The sequence below is a fragment of the Grampus griseus genome (assembly GCF_964374135.1).
Source record: "Grampus griseus genome assembly, chromosome: 4".
In the NCBI taxonomy this organism is placed as follows: domain Eukaryota; kingdom Metazoa; phylum Chordata; class Mammalia; order Artiodactyla; family Delphinidae; genus Grampus; species Grampus griseus.
The window spans coordinates 125,062,591-125,082,058 of NC_138997.1; the positions used below are offsets into that span (position 1 = coordinate 125,062,591).

Genomic DNA, 19,468 nt, shown 5'->3' on the forward strand with positions numbered 1-19,468 from the left:
TGGGGTTGTGTTCCTGTCCTGCTAGTTGTTTGGCACAGGGTGTCCAGCACTATAGCTTGCTGGTCGTTGAGTGAAGCTGGGTCTTGGTGTTGAGATGGAGATCTTTGGGAGATTTTCACCGTTTGATATTACGTGGAGCTGGGAGGTCTCTTGTGGACACGTGTCCCAAGTTGGCTCTCCCACCTCAGAGGCACAGCACTGACTCCTGGCTGCAGCACCAAGAGCCTTTCATTCACACGGCTCTGAATAAAAGGGAGAAAAAGTAGAAAGAAAGAAAGAAAGAGGACAAAATAAAATAAAATAAAGTAAGATAAAGTAAAAGTTATTAAAATAAAATATAATTATTAAGAAAAAAAAATTTTTAAGTAAAAATAAAAAACAACAACAAAAAAAAAACAGATGGACAGAACCCTAGGACAAATGGTGAAAGCAAAGCTATACAGACAAAATCTCACACAGAAGCATACACATACACACTCACAAAAAGAGGAAAAGGGGAAAAAATAATAAATCTTGCTCTCAAAGTCCACCTCCTCAATTTGGGATGATTCATTGTCTATTCAGGTATTTCAGAGATGCAGGGTACATCAAGTTGATTGGGGAGATTTAATCCGCTGCTTCTGAGGCTGCTGGGAGAGATTTCCCTTTCTCTTCTTTGTTCTCACAGCTCCGGGGTCTCCGCTTTGGATTTGGCCCCACTTCTACGTGTAGGTTGCCGGAGGGCATCTGTTCATCGCTCAGACAGGACCAGGTTAAAGGAGCCGCTGATTCGGGAGCTCGGGGTCACTCAGGCTGCGGGGAGGGAGGGGCACGGAGTGCGGGGCAAGCCTGCGGCATCAGAGGCCAGCGTGACGTTGCACCAGCCTGAGGCGCGCCGTGCGTTTTCCTGGGGAAGTTGTCCCTGGATCACGGGACCCTGGCAGTGGTGGGCTGCACAGGCTCCCGGGACGGGGGTGTGGATGTGACCTGTGCTCGCACACAGGCTTCTTGGTGGCGGCAGCAGCAGCCTTAGCGTCTCATGCCCGTCTCTGGGGTCTGCGCTGTTAGCCGCAGCTCGCGCCTGTCTCTGGAGCTCCTTTAAGCAGCGCTCTTAATCCCCTCTCCTAGAGCACCAGGAAACAAAGAGGGAAGAAAAAGTCTCTTGCCTCTTCGGCAGGTCCAGACTTTTTCCCGGATTCTTCCTGGCTAGCCATGGCGCACTAGCCCCCTTCAGGCTGTGTTCACGCCGCCAACCCCAGTCCTCTCCCTGGGGTCTGACCTTTGAAGCCCGAACCTCAGCTCCCAGACCCCACCCGCCCCGGCGGGTGAGCAGAAAAGCCTCTCGGCCTGGTGAGTGCTGGTCGGCACCGATCCTCTGTGCGGGAATCTCTCCGCTTTGCCCTCCGCACCCCTGTGGCTGCGCTCTCCTCTGAGGCTCCGAAGCTTCCCCCCTCCGCCACCCACAGTCTCCGCCCACGAAGGGGCTTCCTAGTGTGTGGAAACCTTTCCTCCTTCACAGCTCCCTCCCACTGGTGCAGGTCCCGTCCCTATTCTTTTGTCTCTGTTTATTCTTTTTTCTTTTGCCCTACCCAGGTACGTGGGGAGTTTCTTGCCTTTTGGGAGGTCTGAGGTCTTCTGCCAGTGTTCAGTGGGTGTTCTGTAGGAGTTGTTCCACGTGTAGATGTATTTCTGATGTATCTGTGGGGAGGAAGGTGATCTCCGCGTCTTACTCTTCCGCCATCTTCCTGCATTTATTCTTAATGGAAGAAGGAAATCTGAATCTAAATAGTGGTAGCATATCAGTGGTAGCAAATAGTAACCATGGATTAAGCGTATATATGACATATATGTTTTTCTTATTAAAAAATAGTTTTAAAGGGGAATATAGCCATTATTTTGTAATAACTGTAAATGGAGTATAACCTTTAAAAATTATGTAAAAAATAAAAAATATTAAAAAATAGTTTTATTGGTCTTGAAGAGAAGCCTGGCTATCAAGTTTTGATTTTAAAAAACAATATTGGAAACAGAGTATTTGTAGGGTTTTTTTTTTCTTCATTTCTGATTTTATCAGCTGTCTTCTAACTATTGTTGATAATACCTGTTTTTTCCTTTTTCTTTTTTTATTTTGAGGAATGAGTATGATTGGATAAGTATTAATTTTTAGCTGGGGAAAAAAATGACAGTCTCCTGTTACTTAAACTAGGTTACTTGATACTCATGTAATAAAATATTTCTGGGAAATTAAAATTACAGAGGACTCGTAAGTAAACTGAAAATGTAGTTTACCATTCTTAACGTCATACATGCTAAAAACTTGACAAAAGAATACATTTTCCCAATTCTGTAAGCCAATGGTTTTTTCTAGGGTTGTTTAAAATGGAAATAGGATTTTTATTTGTAGTTGTAAATATTTGTATACATTCACTAATGTTAAAATATCATAAAAGTTTGCCATAATATATTACTACTTTCCAGATACTTCAATCAAACTTTTGGTAATTTTTTAGTGAATTCTTAAGAAATTAACTCTTATAGATGGAACTCACATATTAAAAATCCTCACAAAACTTAAATCAGACACCAACATTAAACATTTAACATTAGGCTAGCTTTTAAAGAGTTATGATTTAAAAAGTACATTTTGTTGATAATACTCAACAGGTACAAATGTGTTAATGCATAAAAGACTCCTAGTGTTTTATAACTCTTTAAAAACAGTCATTGACACATTTAATAAAACTTAGCAGATGTCTTTTATTATGTTGGAGATTCAGTAATCCCTAAAGAATCTGATATGAGTTATTTCTATTTCAGATAATTAAGCGGAGATTGGTTTAGTAGCAAATTGAACATTATGCCCAAGAGAATCTTTTTCCTTTAATTGTAGGAATCTATAGGAACCTTTTCTTTTTAGGGTTAAAAATTGTAAGAGACTACAAGGGAATCTTTTAAAAATAAGAAATTATTAAGCTAGTGTTTTTAAAAATTAGCTAAAATAAGAATAACATTTCTAATGATTTGTTGGTAACTCTTAGTATGTTGAAAGCTAATAAACATCAGTAGAATACATTGACTCCTTAGATAAGTTGTGTGGAGGGGAGGTAGGGCAGAGATGATTAGGTCTGGAGGCCATTTGCAGGTAAAATCACCAAAGGAACTTCCATTTTCTGCTTGTCTCTGGACTCCATGGCCACTATAAACCTGATGAACCCATCTCCAGGACTGGGACAGCATGTATGTTTTGAAAAGGCTTCTCAGATGATCTGAGGGAGAACTACTGCTCCAAATAACTCTAGGTTTTTAATGTTGATTGAAATCAATTAGATATTTATTTTGAGTTTTACAAACTTAATGTTGGAATTCAGGATAAAAACCAATATTTATTTACCTTTCTATTTGTGTTTGAATATGTCTGTGCTTCGGAGTTATATAAGCACAATTAAATCAAGCAGGTTCTAAGTAGGACCTGTATTATTTAGAGGCAGATGACAGTAGAGAATAGAGGAAAAAGCCCCAGTTCTGCAAGTCAGTATATTTGGGATTTTAATATTTGCCCTGCCAGTAATTAACTGAATGACCTTAAGCCCTTCAATATCCTTTCCTGTGAAAGGATATTAATTGGCTGTATATCCAGAACCTTAGCCAGAAAATAAATATGTCAATAACCAAAATGCAGAATTTACCAAAATACTACCTTGGTTTTAATATTGAGCAAATGTAATCAACAGTGTTAATTGGAATATTTTAACAACTTTTTGATTACTACTGACAGATCAAATAGGCTAAATTTAAATTTGGAATTAATAGGAAGAAAAAAGAATCTCAATTAAAAAAGAAATTTAAATTCTGATGCAAAAGAAACCAGATATTAATTGTTGAAACACTTCTGAAATTCGAATACTTAAGAAACCAGGATGAACTGTGTGAAAGGAAGTTCACATTTGGTAACTATTTATAATAAATAGTTATAATAAATAGTTTATAACTATTTATAAACTATTTATAATGTTTTTGTCACAAGTAACCAAAATGGGGCATTCTTATTAAAGCTGTTAAAATATTCCTGATAAATATTCCAACTGTAATATATAAATTACAGATTTAGCTAATTGGATTTTTCCAAATTGATTTTTAGTGAATTGATCTGCTTCCCTCAAAGGATATCTCTGGCTATTATTACCTCAGAACTCTGAGAAGCACAGATTGAAAACAACTGAAGCTTTCAAATCTTCATAGGTTTCTTTTAGGATCTAAATTGCAAGTTTTTGCTATAATTAGAGGTGGTGTTATCATGAAGCTTTACTACAAACTTCTGTAACTTTTTGTGGGTTTTTTTTTTTTTTTGCTACGGAATAGTTATTTGCTAAGCAGCCAAGTAAGTGGCTGCTTAAATATATGTAGTTAGGTATTAAGTGGGTGCCTTAAATATATGTATCTTGTTTTCATTTAAAGGAAATAGACTGATGCTTTAAAAGAGGTTAAAGAATTGCTTAGTTTACAGATTTCAGGCTCCAAGGTGAAAAGTTATTGTTACATATCTCTTTTGATGGCAATTTATTCTTAATATTTGTAGGAAAACTACTTTGGGGAAGATGACATGTATATGGATTTTGAAGAGGTTATTTCAAGTCCTGTTCTGTCACTGTCAACATCATCCAGCTCTGGGTGGACTGCTGTTGGAATGGAAAATGACAGAAAAGAAAATGAAAGTTCAGCCAAGTCAATTCATCCGCTTACCTTGCGTCCTTGGGATATTACTGTACTTGTTAATTTGCACAAAGTTCACGGGCGTCTTCCTGTTGTAAGTGTTTACGTGTCAAAATAGTCTGGAGTTTATTATGAAATCCACTCAGCATAGGAAACTGTGTCTGTGTGTGCACACACTTACATAAAAAATTCACATTCAAAAACACTTCTGAATTTATCTTTTTATCTTTATAAAGCTAGTTTATTATTTTCTTCATAGTATAATTACCCGATCACTGATAATTTTCCGTTCTGTTTTTCTTCTTTCACTTTAGTTCCTTCTTTGCTGTTCTATATAAGTTTAGAACATTTTGCCATGCTGTTGAGTTGCTAGGTTTATAGTTAGCCTGATGGATGTCCTAGGACTTCATATTTTTTTAACCTTTATCTCTAACTCCAGACCAGTCTGGGATGTTAGACCTATTACAAAATCAAGATTCAGACTTGACCCTGGAGGTTGAGTTGTGTCAGATGTTTGGATTCAGCACAGTATCCTGGTTTACTCTAAAGGATGACCCTTGGGCCTCTTGGGGCTGACTTGAAATCAGATTATATTGTCCAAAGAACCCATGGCCATTGGAGCCAGGCCAGATAGGGAGGGTGTGGCCCTAGAGCATTGTGCTGCATACTGGGTCCATGTCATGTTCCTAGGGTTGCACGGGAAAGGAATCACCTCTGGTGCTTAGTGAACCTAATGTCTTTTTCTGGGGACAGAATACTTTTTTTTGTCAGTAAGCACTGTTTCTCCTTCTAAAATATCAGTCTTTTAATTGTATAAATGTAATTTTTATTTCCCTGTACTTCCTTGGTCTTTATCTGTATCTTGATTATGATGTTTTGCTTGACTTTAGCATGGAACTACTGATGGCCCTGAGTGTCCTACAGCTTTTTTGGAAAGACTATGTTTTGAAATGAAAAAAGGATTTAGGGAGACCATGCTGCAACTTGTCCTGTCACCCCTGAATGTGTTTGTCAGTGATAACTATCAGGTAATGTGAAACTGAGTTATGGTAAAGACTTAGAGATTTATTATTACTATTTTTGGGGTCAAAACAATGTGTTAACTTCAGAACATGGAATATATAGCTCTTAAAATTAGGGACCTTTAATTTAACTATACTAAGCAGTTTTGTATTGTGTGTATATATGAGAATTGTTTCAAGAATCTTAGTTCTTTTTTTTCCTCTGCTTATTTCCTTATTTATATGATCCCAAACAATTATATTTAATATCTATTGTTTTTAGAAATGGAAAGAAATACTTTCTAACTTTCTCATATGTTTATGGAAGGGAAAAACTAATTGTATACAATGTTGGTAGATAGTGTTGAAAATCACAACCTAAGTATTAATATTAACCAGTACCATAAATCTTGAAAACATGCGTACCTACGTGGTCAATGATTTATTCTTTTCATCTAATGTACCTACCAGATACTTTGTTAATTCCTTCAAGATATTCCTGAGGCTCTTTTGGAAGTGAACTGGTGACATTCATCAAATGGGAATATTTTACATTCCTGGGTAGATGATTACTTTATTATTATTATTTTTTAATGCCAATGGCTTCTCTTGGCATCTACCACTACTTTAAGGCTCTTTCCTACTTTTAGTTAAGTTGTATGTTTTAGAGCTATGATGTTTTTTAGTACAAAGCAAAGTAAAATTATAAACAGGAGGAAGAATCTGACAGTGAATCATCAATGAATGATAACTCACTATGGAGTCTATGTAGTAACTGATCATCTTATTTAAAAGAGCATACCCCTTTTCACTCTTTTGCCATAACTGACTATATTTTTCTATTGTAGTAGCTAAAACGTAACACTTAATGTATGATAGTTTTTGCCACAGAATATTTCTTTTTTAAAAACTTTTATTTCAAAAGAATTATAGATTTATAGGAGGTTACAAAGGTAGTACAGAGTTTCTGTGTTTCCTCCATGTTGATCTTTTACATAATTATGGTATAGTATCAAAACCAGGAGATTGACATTGGCACAATATGTGTGCATCGTTCTGTGTCATCTTATCACGTGTAGATTTGTGTAACTGCCACCCAAATCAAGATACAGAACTATTCTATCATCACGAAGATCTCACTTGTGTTAACACTTTTAACTTGTCACATGAAACCTTAAAAATAACTCTTGTCCTCTCTCTAATTAGTGGGTCATTAGAATTGGTTGTTTTTTTATTTTGGGAGGCAAGTGTATGGAGAGGGAGCCCATCTCCTTTTTTCAGTCTGTTGAGGAAATTAGTAAAGGTAAAAGGGAAATATCTTCTTATGACTGAGTTCTGAGAATCTTAGGTGAGCATCTCTGGTTGCTTATGAGTACCTGGTGATACTTCAACTTCTATTTTAATCACTGCATTCTCAAAAGACTTCAGTAGATATAAAAAATATTTTATTGAGTTTATTATGAAAATTCATATTAACCCTAATTATAGAATTACTGGCAAACTTGTACAGAGACTGAAGTGTAAAGTGTGATTTATTTGGTGATAAGAAAGGGAATTCAAGGAATGGAGATATCAAGGCAGTAGTAGAAGTATTAGTGATGTTTTGTTTCCTGGATGGTTAACACTTCATAATTCACCCCGAAGACAAGCATAGTCTATACATATTTTCTTGGAATTTGCTTATCTACTTAATTTGCTTACATTTTGTAGTGCTAGCATTCCTAAGAAATATTTTCTTCTTTTGTCTTTATACTATCTAATACTCTTTCATGGTGGGAAGCTTCACACTGTGACTGCCCTCAAGACTCAGTTCTGGGTCACTCACCTGTAGCTGCTTATTTCTGGTAGCATTAGTCTTAGTGCAGAACTTCAAGGTTAAGGATCTAATGTGATGGGTCTATTATTGTGTCTGACTTATGAAACCACACACTTTTTACTTGATCATCTTTTGATGTATATTAGTTTTCTAGGGCTGCCAATGCAAGGTACCCCACACTGGGTGGCTTAGAACAACAGAAACTTATTCTTTCACAGTTTTGGAGCCTGGAAGTCTGAAATTGGTGTGTTTGGCAGGGCCATGCTCTCTTTCAAGGCCGTAGGAGAGGATCCTTCCTTGTCTTTTCCTAGCTTTTGGTGGTCGCTAACAATCCTTGGCATTCCTTGTTTTGTAGTTGTATCACTCAAATCTCTGCCTCTGTCTTCACGTGGCATTCTCTCCATGAGTCTGTGTGTCTAAGTTTTCCCCTTACAAGGACACTGTTGCTTGGATCAGGGCCCACTGTAATCCAGTGTAATCACATTTTAACTTGATTACATTCGTCAAGACCCTATTTCCAAATAAGATCACATTCACAGGTACCTGAGCTTAGGAATTGAACGTGTCTTCATAGGGGACACAATTCAACCCACTAAATGATGCAAGCCGTAATAAAATTTAGAATATAATCTTTATTGGTGACTAGGTAGGCTTTACCTTTAGGACAAGCCAAGATCCACATGTTTGTTTTTGTTTTTTTGGCAGTGGGTGGTGAGAGAGGATAGAATCCAGGATGATGCCTGATTTTTGCCTTGGGCAATTAACTTAGCCAGTGGGAGATAAAGAATACGGGAGGAGGAACTGGTTTATAGGGGAAGATGATGCGTTTCTGGGCATGTTGGGTTTGAAGTACCAAGAAATCAACCTTCATTTTCTAGTATTTTTCAAAGAGTGGACTTCATTGTCTTTGAGAAATAGACATTGTCTTTGAGATAAACTCACCTAAGTGTCTGTGTAGGTACAGTGGCATTCAAAAGTCATAAATAGCTGACTTTCTGATGGTGCTCTAATATACTAACAGCAGATGCATATGTGGGCCCTGAACATTCTTGGAAAATACATTTGGATGGTCCCTGTGATAACCTATGTGGCTAAAAATAATAAAAATAGACAAGCTGGGTGGTAGTGACGGATAAAGGCATCATGCCCTCAATACCCCCTGTCTCGTCTGCATGAACCCCTCCCCCCAACTTTAAGGCCAAATGCACTTTATTTTCTTTTGCCTTTTGACCCCTTTCACCCATTTCTCCCACCCTCTACTCTCACCTCTGGCAACCACCAATCTGTTTTCTGTATTCTATGAGCTTTTTTTAGATTCCACATGTAAGAGGGATCATATGGTATTTGTCTTTCTCTATCTTACTTATTTCACTTAGCATATTGCCCTCGAGGTCCATTTATGTTGTTGTAAATGGCAAGATTTCCTTCTTTTTTTATGACTGATATTCCACTGTATGTGTGTGTGTGTGTGTGTGTGTGTATATATATATATATATACACACACACATATATATGTGTATATATATTCACCATAATTTCTTTATGACTAATATTCCACTGTATAAGTGTGTGTATATATATATACACACACATATGTATTCACTATAATTTCTTTATGACTGATATTCCACTGTATGTGTGTATATATATATATACACACATATATGTATGTGTATATATATTCACCATAATTTCTTTATGACTGATATTCCACTGTATGTGTGTGTGTATATATATATACACATATATATGTATATATATATATATATATTCACCATAATTTCTTTATCCATTCATCCATTGATAGACAGGTTTTTTCCGTATCTTGGCTTTTGTAAATAATACTGCAGTGAACATGGCAATGCATGTATCTCTTTGAATTAGTGTTTCCTTCGGATAACTACCCAGAAGTGGAATTGCTGAATCATATGGCAGTTCTATTTTTAATTTTTTGAGAAACCACCATTATTCTCCATAGTGGATGCACCAATTTACATTCCCACCAACAGTGCACAAGGGTTCCCTTTTCTCCATATCCTTGCCAACATTTGTTATTTGTGTTCTTTTTGATGGGAGCCATTCTGACAGGTGTGAAGTGGTATCTCACTATGGTTTTGATTTGCATTTCCCTGATGTTTAGTGACGTTGAGCATCTTTTCATGTGTCTGTTGACCTTCTGCACGTCCTCTTTGGAGAAATAGCTATTCAGATCGTCTGCCCATTTCTTAAATTGGATTGTTTGTTTTTTTGCTATTGAGTTGTGGGAATTCTTTATATATTTTGGGTATTAGACCTGTATCAGATTTATGATTTGCAAATATTTTCTTTTTTTAAAATAAATTTATTTATTTATTTACTTATTTTTGGCTGTGTTGGGTCTTCGTTTCTGTGTGAGGGCTTTCTCTAGTTGCGGCGAGCAGGGGCCACTCTTCATCGCAGTGCGTGGGCCTCTCACTGTTGTGGCCTCTCTTGTTGCGGAGCACAGGCTCCAGACGTGCAGGCTCAGTAGTTGTGGCTCACAGGCCTAGTTACTCCGTGGCATGTGGGATCTTCTCAGACCAGGGCTCGAACCTGTGTCCCCTACATTGGCAGGCAGCTTCTCAACCACTGTGCCACCAGGGAAGCCCTGCAAATATTTTCTTTTCTTCTGCAGGTCGCCTTTTCATTTTGTTGATAGCTTCCTTTGCTACAAAGAAGCTTTTTAGTTTGATGTAGTCCCACTTGTTTATTTTTGCTTTTGTTGCTTTGCCTTTGGTGTTAGATTCAAAAAATAATCACCAAGCCCATGTCAGAGAGTCTACTTCTGATATTTTCTTCTAGGAGTTTTATGGTTTCAGGTCTTACATTCAAGTCTCTAATTAATTTTGAGTTGATTTTTGTATATGGTATAAGATAGTGATTGAGTTTCATTCTTTTAGTATGTGTTACTGAGTTTTCCCAGCACTGTTTATTGAAGAGACTCTCCTTTCCTCATTGTATATTCTTGGATTCTTTGCTGTAAATTAATTGACCATATATATGTGTGTTTATTTCTGGGCTCTCTATTCTGTTCCATTGACTTATGTGTCTGTTTTTATGCTAATACCATACTGTTTTGATTATTACAGCTATGTGATAGAGTTTGAGATAAGGGAGCATGATACCTCCAGCTTTCTTTTGTCTTTTTCAAGATTACTTTGGGTATTTGGGGTTTTTTGTGGTTCTATACGAATTCTAGGATTATTTGTTCTATTTCTTTGAAAGATGCCATTGGAATTTTGATAGGGATTGCATTGAGTCTGTAGATTGCTTTGGGTAGCGTGGACATTTTAACAATATTGATTCTTCCAAGCCAAGATCCACATGTATTTTTGAGCTCAGAAAAAGCTATCAAAAGCTTTATCCTGAGAATTATTGAATCTCAGTGCCAGAAGTGATCTTTATTGACCATCTTCTCCAGCTGCATCAGATAAAACAGAAGGGAACTGAGGCCTGGAGAAGTTAAGTGATTATATATACTGTCACACAGCTTAGACGAAAATAAAATTTAAAAATGTGTCAGAAGAGTTTCTAGAGCTATTGTTATACTCACAATTTGAAATGAACTTTTAAGAATTCTTTATGAATTCAACTTAACTCTATTCTTAAAAACACTTTTTTATGAACGCAGTTCCCAAAATTTGTGTTGAAACAAGGAACATTAACCCTGTAAGATGGCCTGCACACACACACACTAAAAAGACTGTCATGGTAAAATTAAGATAAATAATTTCAAGTGTAAAAAGTGCTGCAAGGAGAGGAATGAGGTACTTTGGTAGCATGTAATAGTCTTAAGATAAAAACATGATAAAACTTGATTTTAAAAGATCTCTGTGGTGGTTTTGTAGAGTGTGGACCAGAGATATGTAAAAGTTAAGGCTTGGGAGATCCTGGCAAGAGGTTGTATTATTTGGACCAGGATGATAGCAGTGAAGCTGGAAGAAACTCAGTGCATTTGTGAGAGATTGGAAGGTAGATTCTATAGAAATTGGTGACTGATGGGTAGGGCATTACCAAACTTACTTTATTCTGTATTTCTAATAACCATCTGTGAAACCAGTGTTGCATGGAATACCCTATTTTAGGACATATGCTTTAGCTTTCTGAGTAAGGCTTAGAAATTTTCTCTTTGAAATGTTGCTGCTTGTTAGTTGTGAATATATAATTATTCTTGTAAGATGGATCTATCCTTTTAATATTTACATAATTCTCAAAATCTTTATGAAAGATGGCTTTCTTTGCTAGTTCCTTGTTTTATGGTCTTAATGGTCTTTGTTCTTCCATGTTATTTTCTTCTTTTTAATACTTCGATCTCATGATTCCTGCCTTGTCACAAAAGATTGGCCTCTTACATTCCCTCTCAGTTATAATACTTGTTTCTTTTTATTCATTGAGGTAGTTACCAATCAGAGATCTGCATTTTTTTTTTAGGACTTTGCTGTCTCGCTTTGCAGTTGGGCTCTTATGGATAATGTCACTAAAGAAGCTTAACACAGACTACTTTTATGGGTACAAGGTTGTGTTAGGAGCTTGTGGATCCCAAAGTCATATTTTCCAAATAGCATGTTTTTACCTTTTGTCACTGGGGGAAAAAGCAGCTAGCAATTATAATGCTGATTTTTCTTATGCTTCTTACAGTCTTATTATTGTTTTCAGCAGCGACCCCCTGTGGATGAAGTGCTCAGGGAAGGTCACATCAATTTGTCAGGTCTCCAGCTGAGAGCACATGCTATGTTCTCAGCAGAAGGTCTTACTTTGGGAAGTGATTCCTTAGAATACGCATGGCTAATTGATGTGCAGGCTGGAAGCCTTACAGCTAAGGTCACAGCACCACAGGTATGTTCTCAGTTCTCAGAGTGCTATCTCCTGACTTTTTTTTTTTTTCCTTTACTCACCCACCTCCACAAAAATAGGTTATATGCCCATTTGAATGTTCATTTTATTTCCACTTGCCATTCAGAATTTTCTTAGTATTATATGAGTCAGAGACAAGTTTCACTTTTCTGGGCCACCTAAAATTGACGGCTGTGATGTTTTATAGTTCTGTGTAATACTTTCAAGAATTCAAGACTTTCTTTGAGAAAAACTCAGGATGAGAAATTTCTGGAAATCAAATTATATATTATTAAAATTACATTACTTGGCTCTCCACTGTTGGAACAATCTTGTTTTCCCAGTACACAGAATAATTTTCTAAGAACTTTACCTTGTATATTTCTTAAGTAGGATTTGAAAACAGCATTTATACTATTAAGGTAGCATCATTCTTTACTTGTGATGTCCCAAAACAAGACAAAATCTTTTGAACCTCCACTTAGTGATATGGATACTGGTTTAGAAAAATAAAAATGAATTTATTGGTGAGAAAATCTGGTCTGGAGTGCTAGTTGTGATCCTTTTGGATAAATTCTCCTTCCCCCTCACTGTCCCACTTAGTCTTGAGGGGTCTCAGATGCCTAAAGGGTTATAGTCAGCCCTCCCTATCCACAGGTTCTGCATCCACAGGTTCAACCAACCGTGGATTCAACCAACTGCAGATGTGAAGCCTAAGGATACAGAGGGCTGACTGTATTTAGTTCTAGAAATGGACCATTGAAATTTAGTCCAATGTCTGTATTACTGTAATATTTCACCTGTTGAGCCATTTACAGGCATACCTCATTTTATTGTGCTTCACAGATTTTGCTTTCTTTCTTTTTTTGTTTTTACAAATTGAAGGTTTGTGGCAATGCTGCATCAAGCAGGTCTATCAGCACCATTTTTCTGACAGCATTTGCTCAATTTATGTGTCTGTGTCACATTTTGGTAATTATTGCAATATTTTAAACTTTTTCATTATTATTACATCTGTTATGGTAATCTGTGATTAGTGATCTTTGATGTTAGTTACTATTGCAAAAAGATTATAAATCATTGAAGGCTCAGGTTAGCATTTTTTAGCAATAAAGTATCTTTTAATTAAGGTATGTATGTTGTTTTTTTAGGCATAATGTTATTGTGCACTTGATAGACTACTAGTTACTTGTAAATATAACTTCTACATGCACTGGGAAACCAAGTATTTGTGACTTGCTTTATTGTTATAGTCACTATATTGCAAATTTATTGCGGTGGTCTGGAACCAAACCCACAGTATCTCTGAGGTATGCCTGTATTTATAATGTGCGTTTCATAATTGGTGTTTCAAAAGATTGGAATGTGGTAGAAAGGTACATACTCAGTTTTTAATAAAGAATTACAGAATGAGTGTGAAATACGTGTAATTTAGAGGTAAGTAGTGGCAACAAGCAGGTGAATAAAGACTAGATACCTTGTGTATCTGAAGGAAATTGTTGGAGGGCAGCAAAAATTAAGATTCTAGAAATAGTAGGAAAATGAATGGAATTGAAAAGGGATATTTTATATAAAAATGAATGGAAAGAAATATATAATGGTGAAAACAAATATTCATTGCTCAGTAGCCTCATAACTGTCTTTTTATCTGCCATTTTCTGTCTCTAAATATACAAGTAAAAACTGAAGCATATAACAAAACAGTTTGTTCCCAGCAAGCATGCAGTGAAGCTGTGCTGACCCTCCAAGATTGGACACAATTCCTTTAATCTAAAGATTGCTAGACTCTCATATATGTTGCCCTTATTAGAAGATGAAACATTTCTTTCTTCTGCACTAGAATCATGGCATCACTGTTTCCTGCAAGGTTCATGAATCCATACGTGCTTTTAGTGTTTATTCCATTCTTTGTATGTTTTAAAAGTGAAATTCATGTTTTCTGAGAGTTCAAGATATGTACTTTTTTTGGGGGGGGGGGATAATACCGTGTATACCCGTGTCTCAGTGTTTATTGTAAACTAACCAATTATAAAATTAAGGTTTTTTCTTAAACTCAATATTTGATGAAAAATTGATATATACTTACTTAAACTTCTATTCATAAAAGTTCTTCAATCTTCAGAATACCTGATTTTCTAAAATTGTAGCTTAATAGATATAAATTTCACTTCAAAGCTTGGTTTATTATTAGGTAGAGAATTTTCGGTGCTTTTCTGTGCAGAGGATTCCGATTAATCATATAAGAAGAAAGATATAACCTTGAAAAAAAATACTTGCTTTAGAGGTTGCTGAAGTTGAATTTTTCAGTTGAAATGAGTTTTCATTTTGGCAATGCATTTTGTCATTCACAAATGAAAAGTAACACAAGCTTATAAATGATGTCAAGGTAGAAAAATGATATTGGTTAACAAGTAGTTTATGTAGCAGGTATAAGGCACTCTTTGGATTCTTTCAAGCTGTATTAATATTCTTGATAAGATTTTAAACTCTGAACAATTGTTTAGAATGCTAACAGTGTTGTCAACCTGTCATGGCTTATTTGCAGCTGGCTTGTCTCTTGGAGTGGGGACAGACATTTGTTTTTCATGTCGTATGTCGGGAGTATGAACTGGAAAGACCAAAATCAGTAATAGTATGTCAGCATGGAATTGATCGTCGGTTCTGTGAATCCAAGGTATGTTAACAGATATGTTAGCAGTATTATAAACATTTATGGCTTTTTTCGAAGTGAAAGAGATATCAGCTTTAAATCAACTGTACATAGCATCAAGTAAACACCAAAGTTCAGTTTTTTCAATTACTAAAATTATTTTGAACATTTATAGCCACTTGTTATTTAGTTGTAAATAGTTAAAATATGAGGTAATTATTAAAACATACATTCACAGATAAATGGAGATATTATAAAATTATGTCTTATCTCTTACTGCATTATTATACTAACTCTTTGGGATATGGATGTGTGTTTATGTAGAAGGTTTAGAAATTGGAGGAAGAAGGTTAAATTCCTTACATGGCATTGTTTGCAGACCCTTCTGGAACATACATATTCTCCTTTAACATGATTAGCAATGTTGGGCATTTGCCAAGTTTCCTAACTCCAGATCTTACACTCTTTCTGCCGCATTGCACTACCATGACTAAGGGTCATTACAGTACCTTCAAGAGGGTTGTAAAAAGTAGATAGTAATTCCTAAAATCATGTACAGGGGCAGAGAGATGCAGAGTGTTATTTTGTAGTAAGCACTGTTCCTTATGCATTTAGGGTGGGGAACATTTTTTAAGTATGCTCCTTTGAGAAAACCTGGAAAACATTGTAGTTTCAAAAAAAAAAGTAACTTACCCTAATTCTACAACATAGAGATAGCCATTGCTAACAGTTTAGTTTTTCTTTCTAGTTTCTTTTCTATGTGTCTTTCCTTTCTTTTTTCTTTTGTTATACAAACTGTATGTTTGCTATTATATTACTGTGAGTTGGAAGTAATTCATTCTGCTTTTAATTTTATGTCCAAGAAAATCTGTAACCTGTGCTAATTTACCATCAATAAAGGAAACAGCTGTAATTGGTGATAAAATTATTTATTTTCTTGTTATAAACGCAATGCCAGGCTCCAGGGAATTGGTTCCTTAGTCATTAGTTTCTTACCAATAATTTGTACATACTTGTAGGTATCTCCTCCCTCTTTTTTTTTTCCTACTAATACTCAGAGCTTTTAAGTTGTATTATAATTTTAAAAAATCAACTTCATTGAGGCATAATTTACATACAATAAATTCACCCTTTTTAAGTTTGAGTTTTGAGAAAAGTTATATATACTGGTGTAACCCTTACCACCAATGAAGATCTAGAACATTTCTGTCACCTTAGGAAATTCCTTTGTGACCCTTCGCAGTCAGACACTATTCCACACATCCACTGATATTCTTTCTGTCATTTTAGGTCAGATTTTTTTTAAGGTCTATTTCGTGTGGAGAAAATATATTAGTATAGAGCACCGACTATCATACAAGACACCTGCCTTCTAGTCCTGGCTCTGCCATTGATGAGCAGAGTACAAGCTGTTGGGCTGGTAATTTATTCAGGGCTGCCATTTCCCAAAGAAGTTCATTGAAGTTGGGGATATGTATGTTATCTTCTAACCTAATCATGACCAAATCTATGTTTTAGGAGTAAAACAAAAATAAATTTGTGTGGACTTTCCTAGATATCATCATAACATTTACAGTTCATATATTTGTGGATGTGTGTAAAAATGTGCATGTGAATGGAATATGAAATACTCTTAAGAAAAACTTACAACTTTAAACTCCTATACAGTCCTTATAAACCTGTGAAGTTGTTTATCAGTTTCCTTTGGCTGTTCTTTTTGAGTTTCAATAACAAGTTTTATATGTATTCTGTCAGTATAGTATTGCCACATGCCACTTTTGAATGAAAGTAACACATCATTGCTTATTAGTTTTTTAATTGGCAAGAATTTAATTGCTGATTATTTTATCATTATAAATATATCTAATTATAAATATACAATTTATCATTATAAAAAAGTTAAATTTAATTGATATTTTAAAATACACATGTGACAAGACTTGTGTTTATTTAAATAAGCAGATTTATGTATCAAAATAATGAATTGATGGTGAAGAATTAAATGTTCAATCCATTTCATTTTAGTTGAGTTGTATTCCTGGGCCTTGTCCAACTTCAGATGATTTGAAATATACTATGACTCGTTTAGCAGTAGATGGAGCTGATATTTATATTGTGGAGCATGGCTGTGCTACAAATATAAAGGTACACATTTGTCTATTTCTTGGCCAGTGTAATTCTTTTTCCTTTTTGCCAAACCAAACCTCCATTTCTTGAAATAAAACACATATTTATAGTTTGCCATCTCGCAGAACAGTACAGAATTCTAGGAGATAGCTTTCTATTTTATACCATCTGTGTTCTCTTCCAGTCTTAATTTTTAAAGGCACACTTTCACTACTTTTTTACTCTAATTGAATTATTATAACCTTGCTTTATGGCAGGGATATAAACTGGTAGTGTGCTTATATGGCAGGAACATAAATTAGTAATGTTTTTAAAAGATTTAATTTTGAATTCCTTTAGGTTTTATTCATTTATATTTCCTGTCTGGCTCCTGGAAACATTTGTTTGCCACTGCTGCTTACTGGTTACTGTTTAAAATCAAGCCTTGTTAAGATTCTGTGATTTCATTACTTACTACTCTTCTAACTTTTCTTTCCTCCATCTCTCATTTTCCTTTGGAATTAAGTTCTTTTCCTTTTATCCTCTTTTTTAAATTGAATGTTTAGTTTTATTCTGTTGCATTTATCTTTTCTATTTCCCCTTTCTCTTTTTTCCTTTCCCTTTCTTTTCTTCCTCTATATTTCATGCAATTTGAAATAATTACTTATTCTATAGTTTACTGCAAGTTGCTTAAAAGTACAAAACTACAGTTTTGTTTCATTTTCTTCATTCAACTTTAGATGGGTGCAATTCGGGTTGCAAACTGTAATCTCCACAATCAGTCGGTTGGGGAAGGAATAAGTGCTGCAATTCAGGATTTTCAAGTGAGACAGTACATTGAACAATTGAATAATTCCAGAGTTGGGCTTCAGCCTGCAGTACTACGGAGGGCCTACTGGCTTGAAGCTGGGTCAGCCAACTTAGGACTTATTACTGTTGATATTGCATTAGCTGCTGATCATCATTCTAAACATGAGGCGCAAAGACATTTCTTAGAAACTCATGATACCAGAACTAAGAGGTAAGTGAAATTTAGGAATGGTAATAGTCTCAAGTTCAGATGAAAATTACTAGATAATTATAGAGGAAATTCTACCGTTAAGAATGGAATAAGAATGTCTAAAATAAAGACTGAATGTGATTGTGCTGGGTATACCTCAATGAATAAATAAAGATTTTATATTTAAGTAATCACATTGTATACATCATCTGATGATGGTGTGGTTGCTGGAAAAAAACATTATTTTTTGATATGTTTCTAAGCCCATGCTGTGTATGTCAACAGTGAAACAAATATAAATTACTGGCCCCAAAATAACATTTTGTAAAGCACTACACTCCCATCTCTCTCACCACAGCCCTGCACTTCCAATATGTCATTCCTAGAAAACACCATTACTAATCACCATTTATTCTACAAAACTTCTTTTGTAGGCCTTCACAACTGCAGGGAAGAGTACCTAAACCTTAAGAAATGATTATATCTGCTTTTTAAAAAGTTGCCAAAGCTTCTTACTGAATTACATCTGTTTAAAATGATAGTATGACTTTTTCCATCCCCATCTCTTCCCTTCTAAAGTTTATAAAGCTTATTTTAAAAATAGAGAAAACTATTAAGAAATAAAGGAAAATAATTATAGCCCTATTACACTGAATTTGTTACATTTCTTTCCAGTATTTTTAGTGTATTTTTCTTATACTTGAAATCATCCTGTATTTACATTTAAAAATCCTGCATGTATGTAATGTTGCCCTTAAAAAAACCAAAAGAGCCCGTTTTTTGGTTTGTTTTTACCAGCAAAATGAGTTTTTTTGGGAATAGCAAAGAATTGCAGTTCAAGACAAGCAAACTGTGGCAAACCGTAGGCAAGTCTGGAGAACAGAGGAGAGGAATGAACAGAGGAGAGAAGGGAGGAGACTGGGGAGGCTGTGGGTTCTTCGTTGGCTGCAGCCCTTGGGCAGCTTGTTTTTGCTGGGTCAGGAGGCTGGCGTCTGCAAGCTGTGGACTGATAAAGCTCCTTTTAAACAAATGATAATGCACCCATCAAAAAGGTATATTGTGCTTTACTTAGCCATTGCCCTTACATTAAATACGTAGATTGTTTCTAAATCTTTCATTATACATCAAAGCTTTTCCCAGGATTTCTGGGTATTTCCTTTAAATAGCTTCCTTAAAAGGTTGTATGACTGTGTTAAAAACTGAGCTTTTTATATGCATTCCCAAACTACTTCCTAGAAAGATTATTTCATTTTATATTCCCAGTGGCTTTTTAGGAGAGTCTCTGTCTTACTGCACCTTTGCTACCCTTTGAGTGTTTTATAATAACCGAAAGTTGGTATCTCTTTGCTTTATTT

The 19,468-nt window shown here is 35.5% G+C and overlaps 1 protein-coding gene across 1 annotated transcript in view; it reads left to right on the forward strand.

Moving 5' to 3' along the window:
• Window positions 1-19,468, forward strand: part of BLTP1 (bridge-like lipid transfer protein family member 1) — a gene marked incomplete at its 5' end in the record, with an annotated part of 189,548 nt that overhangs the window by 58,161 nt on the left and 111,919 nt on the right. Inside the window, 6 exons of the mRNA XM_082654038.1 lie at window positions 4,556-4,783; window positions 5,580-5,717; window positions 12,181-12,360; window positions 14,903-15,031; window positions 17,033-17,152; window positions 17,854-18,134. Coding sequence (XP_082510164.1) covers window positions 4,556-4,783; window positions 5,580-5,717; window positions 12,181-12,360; window positions 14,903-15,031; window positions 17,033-17,152; window positions 17,854-18,134 — 1,076 coding nt within the window. The remainder of the gene's footprint in view (window positions 1-4,555; window positions 4,784-5,579; window positions 5,718-12,180; window positions 12,361-14,902; window positions 15,032-17,032; window positions 17,153-17,853; window positions 18,135-19,468) is intronic.